This window comes from Chrysemys picta, chromosome 23 (genome assembly GCF_011386835.1).
Source record: "Chrysemys picta bellii isolate R12L10 chromosome 23, ASM1138683v2, whole genome shotgun sequence".
NCBI lineage: Eukaryota > Metazoa > Chordata > Testudines > Emydidae > Chrysemys > Chrysemys picta.
The window spans coordinates 5,572,839-5,590,098 of record NC_088813.1 but is presented as its reverse complement, the minus strand read 5'-3'; the positions used below and the strand labels follow the sequence as shown (position 1 = coordinate 5,590,098).

At 41.1% G+C, this 17,260-nt stretch overlaps 1 protein-coding gene across 29 annotated transcripts in view; it reads right to left on the bottom strand.

The window, feature by feature from the left end:
* Nucleotides 1–17,260, bottom strand: part of PUM1 (pumilio RNA binding family member 1) — a 119,412-nt gene that overhangs the window by 68,367 nt on the left and 33,785 nt on the right. For 17 of the 29 annotated variants that reach the window (XM_024105852.3, XM_008168915.4, XM_042845526.2 and 14 more), the window contains 2 exons: nt 4,767–4,875; nt 2,083–2,261 (listed from right to left, as the gene is read on the bottom strand). In XM_024105852.3, coding sequence (XP_023961620.1) covers nt 2,083–2,261; nt 4,767–4,875 — 288 coding nt within the window. The remainder of the gene's footprint in view (nt 1–2,082; nt 2,262–4,766; nt 4,876–17,260) is intronic. The other 12 variants (XM_065576886.1, XM_008168916.4, XM_008168920.4 and 9 more) reach the window with 1 other exon arrangement.

Genomic DNA, 17,260 nt, shown 5'->3' with positions numbered 1-17,260 from the left:
CTGTTAGGTTCACTCCCTCTGGGGCACCTGGCTTTGGCCACTGTCGGAAGACAGGATACTGGGCTAGATGAACCTTTGGTCTGACCCAGTGTGGCCACACTTACGTTCTTATTACCTTGGCCACCTTATCTTTTAATCATATTGGGGCAGTTTTCCTTTAAAGACAGAATGTAATTTACTATGGTGTAGCAGTTATGAATTTGGAATTATAAGGACATGTATAAAAAAACCCGTTTTCATCATAAAACACCACTTAGACTATTCTCCAACATTAGATTGTTAAATAGTTAACAGTTTCCCTGCTTCCTTTAAATTTTTCAGATTTCTCAACACTTATCAGCATCCAAGCCCTACTTCTTTCTTATTCACTGCCAGGGCTCAACAAATTTACCAGGCACCTACTAATTAGGTACTGACAAAGAAGAAACTTATAAAGTTTGTGGATGATACCAAGCCGGGGGGGGTCGCAAGTGCTTTGGAGGATAGGAATTAAAATTCAAAATTATCTGGACAAACTGGAGAAATGATCTGAAATAAATAGGATAAATTTCAATAAAGAAATATAAAGTACTCCGCTTAGGAAGGAACAATCAGTTGCACACATACAAAATAGGAAAAAACTGTCTAGGAAGGAGTACTGCAGAAAGGGATCTGGGGATCAAAATGGATCACAAGCTAAATGAGAGTCAACAGTGCAACACTGGTGCAAAAAAAGCGAACATCATTCTGGGATGTATTAGCAGGAGTGTTGTAAGCAAGACAGTAGAAGTAATTCTTCCGCTCCACTCAACGCTGATACAGACTCAACTGGAGTCTTGTGTCCCATTCTGGGCACCATATTTCAGGAAAGATGGGGACAAATTGGAGAAAGTCCAGAAAAGAGCAACAAAAATGACCTATGAGGGTAGTTTGAAAAAAATGGGTTTGTTTAGTCTGGAGAAGGGAAGGAGTGAGGGGGGACATGTAACAGTTTTCAAGTACATAAAAGGTTGTTACAAGAAGGAGGGAGAAAAATTGTTCTAGTTAACCACGGAGGATAGGACAAGAAACAACAGGCTTTATTTGCAGCAAGGGAAGTTTAGGTTGGACAGGAGGAAAATCTTCCTGTCAGGATGGTTAAGCACTGGAATAAACTGCCTAGAGAGGATGTGGAATCTCCATCATTGTCTAAGCTGCTTTCAAAAACCTCCGAACACCTGCCAGGCATGGTCTAGCTAATACTTAGTCCTGTTGTGAGTGCAGAGGACTGGACTAGAAGACCTCTGAAGGTCCCTTCCAGTCCTGATTCTAAGGAATGAGGTACTCCAGAAGGGTGCAGAAGTTATGTTCTGATGGGAAACTCAGAACAACTAGTAGAAGGAGTGAGTACAACACCCGATATGACAGATGAGGCATCTATGCTCCACCATACCCCTCCTATATCAACCCAGCTAGTAGATGTCTGGGAGTTTTAGAGCGATCCCCTCTTGGCAGTTTGAGGGTGTAATATTTCTTCCTACTGCAGTGCGATGGGACTTGATTATACCCGTCTCCCTCCATACGAGCGAGAGGGGGGCTAGTTAACAGGTAGTATGAGCTCTGCTACCTTCTTTGCCAGAAGCACATAGTGAGGAGCAGCACACTGGTCATAGAAAAGAGAACAGTCCTTGAGTAAATTCCCACTATGTAATGTGCCATTTGTTAATGTGCAGTGATTTTTGCAACACTTTTGAAAACTGAGAACAAACTCATAGCAAAGCATGCTTTAAAGAGTATTCAAGAACACCAGCATTTAGCCAAGAATTTTTGCACATCATATTTCCAGCCAGCAGTCTAGTGTCTCAAGATGGCAGGTGTGTTCACCAACAGGATCAGAGACTGCTGGCCACCTCACTCCAGCTGTATTTCCTTCTCCTTTATCCCATCACTTAAGCATGAACAACAACTAAGCTGGTGGCTTACCCTTTTTGACATGGTGGTAGATACAACCATAACACCCACAAGAGGTAGAATATCAGTCTTTAGGAAGGAAGTAAAAAACAGCAACAAATGGAGGGGGGAAAAAATCACAGAAACCCAAATTTCAGAATTAGGCACACTTACAAATCCTCCTTTTCTGAGACAGGAATCCCCAGGAGATGAGCTCAACACATATTCTACCATGCTAACTCCAAGTCCTCCGCTCTCTGACCGTGGCGACAGCACCGAGTTGACATCACTATTCACATGAAAGCCTTGACCAGGTCTTCTCTGAACCATTATTGGTTGGGAAACAGAATGATCTACAACAAACCCACACACGTACATTTAAGATTCATTAGTAGTAGTATTACCTTACCATGTAGTGGCCCTAGTCACAGACCATGGCCCCATTGTGATAGGCACTGTACAAACACAGAACAGAAACACCCCGCCCAAAGGGGCTTCCAATCCAATTACAAAGATGAGTAAGTCACTAGAAAAGCTTTGTAGAGTGTCTTTATAATTAAGCTAATTTACAAACAAAGCAGCTGCCGTTTTGAGAGTTAGGTGATGTCCAGAAGGGTGGAAGAGACTGGCTTTCTTAACAGTGACTACTGAAAACATCTTTGACAAAGAGCAGTTTTTTTTTGTTTTTTTTTTTTTTTTTACAGAAAGCCTTAAATTTTCTAAATTCTCATGCAGAGGGCAAACTGTCTTAAACTGCATTAAATGAGGCCATGGCTAGGAAATAATCACAGAAAAACATCTACTCCTCAAGGACCTGATCCTGAAAGTACTCAGGACCTTCAACCACCATTGGCTTCTAAAGGATTTAGGGGTGCTTAGTGCCTTGCACTACTTGACAGCCCCAAACACTGACAGAGGCTGAAAAGGTAACATTTCTAAAAACTCTTTTCCCAATATCTTTTTCATATATCTATAAAAAAGATATTCAAATGAAAGATGGTTAAGGCTGCAAAGTCCAGCACTCAAGTTAGAAATGCCAGAACTAAATTGGTCCATACAGTCTTAATTTTGCCTCTGTGTGTGCATGAATTGATACAGCCTAATTACATGATGTCATACTCCCCGCCCCCCAACTGATTAATTCCCTCCCAGGTTCTAGACCCAGCTCTGCCAGAAATGACTATGCGCAACCTCTCAGACCCTCAGTTATCTCATCTCTACAAGGGAGAGGGAAAAGGACAACTACTACTTGCCTGCCTCCTAGGTAGGGGTATGAATACAGAATGACTGAGGCGTAGACAGGAAGATTAACACTAGCCAATGAAAGAGGCAAGACTAGGGGTAACATCTGCACAAATGCTTAAATTACTTCAGAGCCTAAGTTTCATTAAAAGTCGATAGGATATTGCAGCCTACATCCTTATTTTCAAAAGTGACCTTGTCTACACTACACAATTAAGTCGACCTATGTTAGGTTGACTTACGGCCACCGCAGTAATTACTGCCTTTTTTCATGTCCACACAGCCCTCCTTCTGCCAGTGGTGCATATCCTCACCAGGAGCGCTTGCACCAACTTAAGAGGGGCAGTGTTGGGGGCTGAGTGCCCAGGCTCTCAGCTCAGTGCAGAGCTCCCAGCTGGAAGGGCGCAGAGCTGACAGGCGATGTAAGTAACAGTGTCTATATACAGACACTGCATCAGTCTAACTACATCAACCTAGAGTGCTACGCCTCTCCTGCAGGTGGAGTTATTAGGTCAGTGTGGTGTAATGGGGGGACTTACATCGGTGGGAGCAATGCTGTAGTGTTGACGCTTACAGAATTAGAGGTTGACATAAGCTGCCTTATATCGACCTAACCCTGTAGTGTAGACCTGGCCTTAGGCACTTTCGAAAACTTTATCCTAGAGCTTGTGGCATGGAAACTTTCAGCCCAAACCATTAAAGTTCATTAAAAGTTACAGACAAACAAAAATAAAGAATTTATAATTGATTGTTAGGCAGCCATAATAATTGCAACTGTTCCACCTATATTATACATGTACACAACACGTATGATTTAGTAGACTAAATATCTGAGTGACGATTGCTAAAGTTTTCTTTTAAACTATCACATGGTGCACACAACCAAAGCGGTAAGCAATGGTTTAAGAATGCTTCCCACAATATGGAATAGAACAGGAGTTGCCAAACTTTTTACTAAGGCAACGCACCAACTGTACTGTCTTTTTTTGGGGGGAGGGGGGAGTTTGAGACCCACCATTACATGTATGCATTGTAATCCTAATCCTGACCCAGTGCAGAGGGAATACCCTGTAGCGGGGTGGGAGGAGAGGGAGGAGGAGGAGAGTCAGGTGAGGTGGAGAGCAAGCCCAACTCACACTCACTCCACCGTGGTGGCTTCTGGCCCACAGGGCTCAGCTCAACTCCCTGCTCCGGGCATTGCAACCTGGCGCACAAGGTCACAGTGTCATTCAGGTTTGGCCCGGCCACCCCTCCATCACATCAGAAGGGCCAAACCTGAGTGGCTGTGTGATCCCATGGACTAGGCTGTAACGTCCAGAGTGCAGAACTGATGGGTTAATCTGGCCCTGATGACAGATATAAAACATTCCTGCAACATATTGGTGAATTGGGACCCACCGTTTGGTGAAAACTGAAACAGAATGTGGATTTTTCTTACAATCAGAATTATTTAAAACCTTTCTATTTCTACTGATCCTTTGGTGATTTTTTCGGCTTTTTGTTAACTCCAGTTTTACACAGGACTGGTATGAATAGCTATAATCAGAAACAACCAGGTTTTTGACATATTTGGTAGCTGTGAAATTCAGAATTAGCCAGCTTGCTAAGGAAGTTACCTGATGTTCCCCAAGCACTGTCTCTCCACTGATCTCCCAGAAATATCCCTTTTGGTCCATCTTTGCTTGAATCATCAGTTTCCCAAAACTTTTTACCTGGCAACAGCTGCTGCAAATAAAAAGGAACAAACATGTTTTATGTTAGCATAAAAGTGCAAGTGTAAACAATAAAGATTTTCCTTGTGGAACAAAAAATCAGTCATGTTAAAACAAGCTGATAGACACTTTACAATCAGAGTGCTTGTGCTTTCCCAAGGAGAAAGTGATGAAGCGATTGTGACAGCCTGTGGAAGCATAAAGTAACTCAGAAAAACAGGAGAGATCCTATATGCATCAGCTCTTTATGCCACACACACACACACACACACACACACACACACACACACACACACGCATCCACAAATTTCTATGCATGAGAGCCATTTCTAACAAATGTTAGTAGGAAAGATACGTTCTCATCAGAAGAGCCTGTTTTAATGAATCAGAATTGCATCTGAATTGTATATAGTTACCTGTAGAATCTTCACTCCAATGCAGGGGACTGGGAATTTTCATCTCTCAAATGCAAATATTGTGGGTCTGATCCCATAAGGTGCCCAGCACCCTCAACTCCCAGTGCATTCCATGGGTACAGCTAAGGGTACTTAATGCTTTGGAGAATATTTGTAAATAGTAATGAGAGTGAACAGTTCTAAGCCATTGCTTCTGCACAGTTTATGTTATTCTGAAAAAGTGCTTAACTTTTCTTTTCATTCAGGGGCGGCAGGACAGAAAACCACACTCAGTTTAAATCAATTCCAGGAAAGTGGAGTGACAGCAAAAAGGACAAACTTCACAAACATATACCTGGCATAACAGATGCTTTTTTTAAATAGCAGTTCATACAGCAAACATCTGCCTTATGGCAACTACATATGGCAAGAGGAATTTCAAGTGCTGCTTAAGTGCCTTAGACTGTAACAGTACAATCTTTACATTAAATACTCGGTTTCAATGGGAGTGGTGTAATTCAGAGAGAGAAAGAGTAGCACATTCATAGCAAGGAGGACAACAAATAAGCCTATCTGCTGAATTCTGGACAGAATGGAAGGAGCTGGAAGATTAACAAACACTCTCATTTAGATTACCGCACAGTATGAATCAAAATCTTAGCAAGACTAGTCAACGCGTCCTATATATATTAGAAATGCTGAGCAGCTCAAGTCTATATAATTTAGCAGTCGGCGTGTGTTAACTCAGGGTGTTACAGGATAATAGAGCCAATATTCACTCCAAGACGAAGAGATACATTTGATGAAGCAGGCTTAAATATGCATAAGCAGCTTTTAAATCTATGTTGGGGGGGAGGAGGAGGAAGCAGATACATACTAAACAAAAGTTGTGTATTTTTAACCTGAAGTTTTGTCTGATTCAGATACACATTGTAAAACAACCTCTCTGCAACAAAGGATACCTGAAGGGGAGGGATAGCTCAGTGGTTTGAGCATTGGCCTACTAAACCCAGGGTTGAGAGTTCAATCCTTGAGGGGGCCATTTAGGGATCTGGAGATTGGTCCTGCTTTGAGCAGGGGGTTGGACTAGATGACCTCCTGAGGTCCCTTCCAACTCTGATATTCTAGGATTCTAAGGTACATGGATTTGGATATCAAGAGTAATAGGTTGCGCAAAGGACAGCAAAACATAAGTCCATGAAAGCTTATGCTCTAATAAATTTGTTAGTCTCTAAGGTGCCACAATTACTCCTGTTCTTTTTGTGGATACAGACTAACACGGCTGCTACTCTGAAACCTATAATAAAACTGCTACCTCACCTATGAAAAGCAGAATTCCCTCTACTGCACCACTTAAAAAAGTTACAAAAGGTAGGTTATATTCAGATACATAATCAATGATGCTGTGCAATATCTAACACCAAACAATACCACTGTCTTGGTGCCATGGCAAGCCTATTCTAGAAGCTACACTGAGAAGCAACTGAATGAAAGAGACCATTACAGGATCTGCAACCACAAAAGAATAATTTCTTAAAGTAAGAGAACAGAACAGATGGAAGGGCGCTGACCAAAACTGAACCTTTTACTAGGGGAAAGACTGCACAAGTAGCAAGCACAGAACAAATTTAAATAAACTAATGAACACACAGAAAATTAGCAGCACTGATGTCTATAACCACAAGTCTCAATCTATAGACTTCAATGGGGAAAACTAAGGGGGCAGCAGGAATTATTGTACATGATTCACTTCCCACCTACCACTACCATTGAACAAATGCTCCAAAGAGGTGGTGCGGAGAGGGGAGGAAACGAAAGCCCTATGATGCTGGAGGTGGAAAATACATGAAATAGATCACACATGCAAATCAGAGGATATAAAAAAAAGAGATCATGGCCAGTAATGGTCATGAACTAACTTGCAAGGAGCCTCAAGGTCCAAAATATGAAGTGTCAAGTTCTAGGATGATGTGCACCAATTGGTGGCAATGCCAGATGGCATGCAGTTCTCTGGGTCCCAGCCCTCCTACAGGAAGATTAGTCTACCACACAGGAACCCAGACAAAACCTCAATTTCTCTCTCTTGGGTAATGAAAGGCCATGCATCAGAATGGCACCTGAACGGGATATAAACATAGATAAATCTAGGAAGCTGACACTACTCAATAGTATTGCATTTCCTTTTTTACTGAAGGCACGCACTTCGGTAAGTTCCGCCCCAGCCCACTACCTCCTCAGGCAGTCAAAGCCTTCCTTTTTCACACTGTCTTGCCACAAACAAATACAGCTATGTATGAAGTCATGCTTCTGAATTTGTAAGAACAAGATAAGCATGCACACACCTTTCCACGTGTAAGCATAAGAGAGTATATCCCACAGTTCTTGAAACACTTACCACTTCAGTCATTATTAGATATTAAAAACCCTGCAGTATCTGCACTACTTTTTAAAACAGGTTATCTATCTCTATCAATAGCGAAATAAAGATACATTTGAAATGCTTTGTAGGACTGTACGTACTATGAAGTCAGACTCTGAAAGGCTCCTTTTAGCACAAGCTGAGGAGGATTTCCTTTCCTAGATTCAAAACCACGATGGTATAACACTATCGGATATTAGCTTTCTGCACCAGAAGTTTGAAAGTCCCAGTTCTCAAGAAGCATACTTTTAATTGAATTCTCCATCAGTTCAATGAATGACACCCCACTCACTTCAATAGGGTTTAAATCTTGCATGCCATTATCTGGCCAAGACCATTTCCCCATTTAATAATCTCCTCTGAATCTTCCAATTTACTCTCGTCCATTTTCAAATGCAAGGCATTCCCCCTTCCCAAAAATTTAATGATCTCTAAATTAGGATTCTATTTGGTGGCACTAGCCCCCTTTTTCATCTCCTTCCTTTAAATACAATGCAACTGTAGAGGGCAGACACACCTTACTCTGTTTGGACCCTTAGCTCCACGGAAAGAAAATATCCTAGTTTTCCATTTCTGGTCCTTTATACTCTGGCTTAACCCCTAATACAACCAGTGGCTATTACAGTTAGTAAGCAGCAAGGGAAATGTCTATCCAAGAAAAGCAGTAGGGGGACAATATCAAACTTAAAAAAAAAAAAAAAAAAAAACCACAAGTTTGTGGGTGAATCTAGGTCTCATAAAGGTGCTGGATTGACAACCTTAAAGACTAGTCTTATTTATTACACTACAGATGAGGAACAAGAAGCAAAAGTATGAGCATACCCCATACTGCCCTCCAACATGCTCCAAAACTAATCCGGAGAGATCAACTCTAGGGAGGAGAAGACAGTTCAATCTCCATGGCCCATGCAAGCAGTCATCTTTCTGCTAAGAGAGTCAAGCAACCGGGTCATTTATGGAGGTGGCTTTTGTTAAATGGATCATTTGTCCTCTGGAACTGGACTGAGCCTAAGTCATTTCAGACAGACCACAAGAAGCAGGATGGTAGCAACTTTTGATCACTATAGCATACCAACCAGCAACCTAGAAGCAAAACAGTTCTTTATCCATTTTTAAAATGTTTTTATCGAGACTGAATGGCTCTCTTACTGGGAACTAAATGTCTCAAGGGGTTTGTAATATACTAAAAGTAATTCTCTAATCTCTGGAATATTATTTGTATTGCGGTAATGCCCTGAGGCACCTAACACAGATCCCCTATAATGATACGTACCGTACACATGTTTAAAAAAAAATACACAAGTCCCCAGCCCCAAGAGTTCACAATCTAAACATAATTAGGCAACAGGCACAGAAACAAGAAGGGGGGGGGGGGGAGATTAACAGAGCACAACTGGCAGCTGCTTCACCAACTTCTCTGTGCACAAGCAGTAGTCATTCCAGCACAGCTAAAGATAATGTTAGGGAGGTGAAGCATTTACAAACAGGGCAAGATTTTCCAAGCCTTCCACTAGTGTTGAGTGTTAAAATATTCATTAAGTATCTGCTAGCCACAAAGCTGAAGGAATTTATCGGCTGTCTCTCTCCTTCCGCTTCCACCACCATCTCAACTCATAAGAATTTCCAGGCCAGAAAAAGACCACTCTGAGAATCGGAATTTCTCAGATGAAGTGAAACAGAGCTGCCAAATGAAAATTCAGCTGCAATGAGCCACTCATTTAATAGGATGATACCTGTAAATGTAATATGATGCAGTGTTCTGAATAAACCACATCCCTTATTAGGCCAAAGGAAGTGAAAGGAGGCAGAGCGTGCACGTGCACACGCATGAACTAAGGAGACAAAGGAGAATCACCAGGTTATGCGCTTTCAATAAAATACTCTTCGTTGGTTTACAATGAAACTGAACACCCTTCAGGAGCTTCCAATTGCCAGATTTTTTCACCATGGAGGTTACATAAAATGTAGTGTTTGGTTCAGCAAATTCTCTATTTACACCTTCAGCAAAATCTGCTTTAAAAAATAAGAAGTTTAAAATACTGACTTAAGAGTCAGAGAAGCACCTTGTGTTTAAGAAAATTGCCAGATAATTGTTGGAGCAATTTTTCAGGTCACTTTAAATACCAATACTCCTAAAAACGTTCTCATCCTCCAGAACAAATGGGACTGTAGCCTGATTTCTCCCCCCCTCCCCCCCCCCAGAGATAAGTATTGTAAATGACCAGGTTCAGCCTTTTTCCAATTTAAGAGGTCAGTGTCATTTTGTCTTTCTAATGGAATATAAATTAGATTTAGGATCAAAAATTAGATTCTTAATTTTAAATGTTTGATAATTTGATCTTTCAACTGATCTTTTTAATGCTGTGGATTAATGTAAACCTCTAGTCTTTTTTTTTTTTAAATCAAATTTAATATATTTTGCAAACAACTTACAAATCCCAACTACAGCAAAACCATGCAATGAAACAAGCAGAGGGGGAAATTTTTACACTATGAATCATTAGGAGTTTAATTTTTCATATAAATACAATTGCATATAAACACGTTGGCATGCCTGTCCAGTTCAAGGTTAGGAGTATGGGAATACCCCTAGGGAGTCCTAAGCATCACATTCCGAAACACCGCAGCAAGCGATCTTTAGTCACAGAATCATAGAAATGTAGGTCTGGAAAGGACTTTGATAAGTCATCTAGTCCAGTTCCCTGCTCTGAGGCAAAACGAAGGTATCTAGACCAGCTGTTCTCAAGCAGAGGTCCGCTGCCCCTTGGGGATTGCGAGCAGGTTTCAAGGAAGCCACCACTCAGGGCAGGCATCAGACTGGCTAGGTCCCAGGGCAGAAAGCCGAAGCTCGAGCCCGTGGCGGCGGGTCTGAAACCGTGGTGTGGCTGAAAAACAGTTGTTGTGGCACAGGTGGGCCCTAGAGTTTTTAATACCATCTTGGGGGGAGCTTCAGAAATACAAGGGTTGGGAACCATTCCTAAGAGGTATTTGTCAAGCCTGTTCTTAAAAATCTCCAGCAACAGAGACTCTACAACTGCCCTGGGCAAGTTTTTCCTAATGTCTAAACTAAATCTCTCTTGCTGCAATTTAAGCCCATTACTTCCTGTCCTGTCTTTAGTGGATAAGGAGAACAATTTATCGCCCTCCTCTTTATAACAACCTTTTATGTACTTGATTGAAGTTTATGTCCACACTCGGCCATCTCTTCTCCAATCTAAACAAACACATTTTTTTCAATCTTTCCTCCTAGGTATATTTTGTAGCTCTTTAATAATTTTCGTTGCTCTTCTCTGAACTTTCTCCAATTTGTCCACATCCTTCCCGACGTGTGGTTCCCAGAACTGCATGCAAAACTTCAGTTGAGGCCCTATCAGTGCTGAGCAGCACGGAAGAATTACTTCTCGTGTCTTGCTTACAACACTCCTCTAATATAGCCCAGAATTATGTTCGCCTTTGTGTGTGTGTGTGTGTGTGTGTGTGTGTGTGTGTGTGTGTGGGGGGGGGGGGGGGGGGGGGGGGGGGGGGGAGGGCAACAGTATTACATTGTTGACACACTGGGTAATGGGCCTACCCTGTCCTTGATCTTCCTCTTGCTTCTAATTTATTTGTAAAATGTTTTCTTTTCACCTTTTATGTCCCTAGCTAGTTTAATCTCATGATTTAATTTCATTTTTACCATTTAAATTAGAATACATTTTTTCTTTTCAAAAATAAGCCTTTTTAGAATGACATCTGAATTTAATACAAAATCTGTTAAGGCCTAAAATTATAATCTCTTAAAACATTTAAATAAAAAATAAATATGCTGAATCCATGAGCCTGTATCAAAAATTTAATTATAGACTGTTTTTCAAGAAACAGAAAAAGAATCGGGGGGGGACGGGGACAATTTTTGAGGTCAAGTTTTATAAATAGGGCACAATAGGTCATATACTGTATTAAGGGCTTGAGCCTGGGGGAGGTGGGGGGGGGAGGGGGCCAAGAGTATCATCACGGACTTGGGATCTGGCCTTTGACTCCAGGAGACACCATCATGTACCTCATTAAGGTCCACTGAGCCCACCTGGGTGATCTCATGCTCATGTATAGCTTCTCCCTATCTGAGCTCAATTCTCAAACTGTGAATATTCATTCACAATTTTCTAACATACGAAAGAAGCACAGTTAGAAAGAGTCTAAAAATATTAAGCTATATATGTGCTTAAAATAAACATATATACTTAGTGTGCATCCTCCTAGGCAGTAAAGAGATATACCGAATCTAGTGTAAAGGTACTATTTAGTTGTAAATCAACATGTTTTAATGGTTATATCTACAAATGAGAATGCATTTTGTTTAGAAAATAACTGAAGTACAAACAGAAAAGTTGCTTAAAATCGATGGTTTAAAATCAATCCACCTTTTCTTGAAGAGCTTCCATCCTAAAGTGTTTTTTTTTTCCATATAGTTTTGAAGTGAGCCACAAGCTAGGCCTGTACAAAATTCTGATACAAACATTTTCACTGACTATCACTTGAACAACCTTATCTCTGCCTTTGTAGTGTTATCTGCACAAAGTTGCCTAGTATTAGTAGAGCACACCAAAACATCAGAACACTGAAGAACAGTCCTGCCTTCACATGGAGATTAGAGTATCTGGTTTTGTTCAACATGTGTAAAACCATTAGAACACAGCATTTAACAGTCTGATGGATGATGTTAAACAAATCGTCCAGCCTCCAAGCTATCAAGAGCTGCTGTACCCAAACTTAAAAATGGCTTGCAAACAAACCCAGAAATTAGCAAGGTGTAAAATTAAGGAATAGGCTTCGACCATAAGAATTTTTTCATGCTTTCAATTGTGATAATGAATTCTCTTAAAGGAAAATCATCCATTTCTGATCAATCCTGAAGTAGGAAAGTTCAGCAGGTAAGAAGCAAATCTGTGAACTGAAAATATTTAAAGATTTAAATTAAAACAGGCCTGAGTCAAGCATGGGAGCCAACCAACTTGCTGAAAAACACAACTTATACTCCTATTTATTCTTTCAGAGAATCAAAGGTCATTGCACAATTAGGCGAACACTGATAGTTGGGCACTGTTAAGGGGCAAATGCATTTCTTTTAACTTAGTTTTTAAAATGGCAACATGGAGCATTTAAAAACGCTAAAATGAAGTATAATTCCACACTTAAGGGGCATGGTGACATAAGGATTCCCTTTGATTCGCGATTATAAACTGGACCAATTAAGTAACTGGCTGATTTAGATATTAAGCAAGTAGGCTCATACTGTGACACAAGATGGTGATGCCATTTGAGAGACTATAGCAGCAGTGCGAGAACTCCATGGAAAATCCCACAAATAGATACTCCATCTTTTTATCGTATCTTTATCGTTGATAAAAACTCATACATAGCATTGCAAATTTACTATTTTACAAACCTAGTAAGAGATCACCTGCCCTGAAGAGGCTGCAATCTACATAGCACTTTAGTGAGGGGAGCACAACACACTTTACAAACTAGCCACACTTCTTATTTTCAAGGTGCCCAGCATCATGGTACCTAAGTGTGTGTGTGTGTGTGTGTGTGTGTGTGTGTGTGTGTGTGTGTATGTGTGGTGGGGGGGAGGGGAGTGGGTTTCCACTGTGCTCTCAGAAGATGGCTCTCCACAATGATGATCACTCCCACTAACCAAAGAACCCAAATCTCTAGCTTTCGGACAGTGTGCAGGGCTCATTCTTTCCACAGGTATGTGACCGAAGGGAAAGTGTTAAGGACGATAATTTTGTTCATGGGAGGGTGGTATGAGGAGGAGTGCCATTGGTTGCAGTAGGTGGGTTTTGAAGATGGGGAAGGTTACAATAGAGAAGAGCAGTGTGTTTTTAAAATATCCTGCACCTCTACCCCAATGAATCAGCAATGCATTTTATGAATTAAAAAACTATGTATTGTCAGGTTTTGTTGTTTGAAAAATTATGACAAGACATTAAACTCTCGTAATCTCATTACAATGTCTTGGTTTGTATACAGGGTTCAGAAAACTCCTCAAATGAATTAACACAAGGTGCTGATGTAGATTGCTACAAAATCCATATAGAGGGGAACAGGAATAGAGGCAGGAAGGAGAAGAGGCATTCAATGCCTTCTTTCCCAACAGAGGAAAAAGGGGCTCTCTCTTACTCATCCTCTCTCTGTGAATTTGCCAGTCTCAGTGTGCGAGCTCATTAACACTTGTTTGCATTTCCTGCAGACGACATTCAAAAGTCAGGAAATTACAATCTGAACGTTCCTTCTTTTCCTCACACAGATCCCAAGCATTACTTTTTCTTTTTTTACTATTATTTGTTTAGATATTTTGTCAGTTTTCTCTCCTTCACATTCAACGGAAACACAACGCAAACTAACAGCATCAAGCTAGTGCAGTGTCTAAGAAAGAGAGACGTGCAGTTTGCTGCATAGCTCTAAAGTCTTTATATTAAAAGCACATCTGTCTATAAAGTCAGTGCGTGCAGCCCTGCGTTGATCTCAACTGACCCAACAAGGCTGACTCAAGGAGCGGAGGATGTGCACTAGCTTCATCAGGGGTATTGAAATACACCTCTACCCCGATATAACGCTGTCCTCGGGAGCCAAAAAATCTTACCGTGTTATAGGTAAACCTACATTATTTCAAACTTGATTTGATCCGCCGGAGCGCACAGCCCTCCCCCCTCTCCTCCCCCAAGTGCTGCTTTACCGCGTTATATCCGAATTTGTGTTATATCAGGTTGTGTTATATCGGTTAGAGGTGTACTTCTAAGAACTGAGCTAGGAAACTGCTGCACCAAAGCCAGTGGATGAGGAAAGGAAGCACAAACATAGGAGAGGGAATCTTGTGTCCAGATCTAACTAGGTAAACAGGAGCAGTGATATCAAATATTAGTCTTTGCTTTGACTAGAGAGAGCAAATTGAAGTGACCCCCTCTCCCAAACCTCACACTTCAATATGTGGACTAGCTCAATGCCTGAACAGCGCACTGTGAAACTCCTGCAAACATCCTTACTCACATAAGATGTTGTAAGAGTACGAACTGTTATTTATAGAGATCTTAGCACTTGGGAAAAAAACAAACAAGAAAACCACCATTTGGAGGGTTAGGATGAAAACCACCAACCTCTGACAACCTATTTCCTCAAAAATATTGTTCAGCACCAAATTAAGAGTTTGTAACATGAACATATACAGGAATGTTCTTAGATTTTTAGTCAACTGACTAATATGATCAGATATCAAATAGAGGTGTAGCACAGGTGTTTCCTTGGTCTCCGTATATATCCTCAAAGTGTCTGTGCTCTTCACTAAAGACAAACATCTTAACCAAGTGATGCACTAAAATAAATCCATGTATGTCCTCACTTCCAGTAATTCATCTTTGAGATTTTTCATATCACATGCAAGGGATATCAGCAGTTCCAAGTCAAGCCTTCAGAGGCCTTAGTAACATGGGTCTTTTATCATTCCTTCTTCCACGGTCTTGAGCCAACAGTACTGCAAACTAAGGCCTTAACCTACTATCTGACCTGTGGCTCATACTGCACGGTCAGGACCTTGCTAAGCAGAAGAGAAGATTGTTTTTTCCAAGGTGATCCTTTTTAATGGCACTGGGGAATGTCTTTTCACCTGGGTCACAAGCTTTTCATGTCTGGGGACCAGGAGGAGGAATATAAATAAGCATGATCTTGACAGAAAAAGGGAGACTCTCAAACATGGTTCTTCTTTCTCGGATCATGTAATTTTAAGGTGGAATCCTCACCTATAGCTTTTGATGGATTTCCTTCTGGAGCATTCAGAATGCTCTTAAATCCAGAGGGATCGTCCATAATATCCTCCGCAGCTACTTTTTAAATCCAGGTTGCAAAGATTTTAGAAGATCAGAGCTGGTGGTTGTTGTTGTTGTTGGGGGGGGGGGGCAAGAGAGAAAGATACTCTTTTTCTGGGGGTGGGAAGGTTTGCTGGATTTTTTTAAATTCAGAAGTTCTAACATCTCAAATTCAAGTTGTTTAATCTTTATTTACATGCAAATATTTATCGATTCTAGTTTATCATTCACTGCCACAACTGTCTCCAGCTAGCATAATTTTTTTATTGGTCTTCTAAGAATCTTCAAACATTGTTTTGTAAGACAACGAGCATGTTTTGGCCTTTTGATAAACCAATGTACGGTTGGAAACACTGGCATGGAAGTATTCTTATGTTGTTTTAAAGTTTGTCACTTTTCAGCACGGTTACAATCAAGGAAAGTTTAATAGCCGAATAACATGGACAGATGCAAACATTGTGTAGAATAAGGAGAAGGAAGCCAACTGGGAACACAACTATCCTGCTTTAAAGCCAAACCACACCTCCTGGACTCCCCTCTCAACACTCACTGCAACCAAGTGAATTGATATTCTCTAGATTCCAAAGAAACTGACTACAGAAGGGCTGGGAGAAAACAGAGAGATCTAATTTGCATTCAGTTCCAGTTTTTCTGTCAAGGCAGGAAAATAATAATCAGAACTAGATCAGCACAAGGGGAAAAAAGGCAGCTAAGCGAAAGCATCAACTGTGCTAAAAACAAGTTACAGATAAGCTAGACGCAAGAATCACCAACATCGAACATCACATCATTTGCTTTGGTAACGATGTGGCTGTAAAGTGAGCAAACTGCTCAATCAAGTTAAACAGAGTAGATGAAGGAATTAAATGACAGAGATTCATTCCTGCGGCAAAAGCCAAATATCTAGATTCCTAAAGGTATGGACTCTCAGGACTTAACCTTACCCTCCTGTTAAAGGATCAGATACTTTCACAGGTGGAGAGAGGAGCATGCAAGGAGCCTTCCTCATGCCCTCCCTCTTGTGCACGCCACTGGCGTGTGCCTAAGGGGTACATGATGCCCCAAAGATTCTGGGAAGGAGCTAGGACCATGAACCTCTTTCCTTGAGAGACTGGATCAGCCTGCACCATCCTCTGGCACCCCAGTCTGCTTGGGTGGGATGTGCCTTCTTAAGCACTACTTCCCTGTGTTCCTCATAGGGCAGAGAGGTTCTACACAGAGCCATCGTGGGCCTATGACCAAATGGCACAATTTGGTCAAATGTGTCTTGCAAAAGGGATAAGAACTCTACTCGGAGGACCTGCCCAACACTGCTTCCTGATCTTTGCGAATAGTGGATGGAGGTACCAGACCTCAAAATAGTCATGTGAAACTCACTAACACAGCAAGTTTAAAACACACAGAGATGGTGTAATTCAGGAAGCAGTAATATTTTGTTCTGAATTACTACTGTATGGAACTACAAACATGCATTTTTATCCTATGTCATTAAACATCTGCAAAGGGATGGGAAAGAACAGCCATTTACAGACTCCCAAAGAGGGATCACAATTCCTGGGAAGATTGAATTTAGCAACTAAGAAGACAGCATCCAATCACATGACTCTTAAAAAACAAGCATTTTAGGGGCTGGGTCAGTGAATCTGTAATGAGCTATTCAGCTTTTGCAATTCAAATTAGTCGGTTTAAACCCACCCCAACTTGATAGTGACTAAGAGCTACAACAGGCTGCTAAATAGC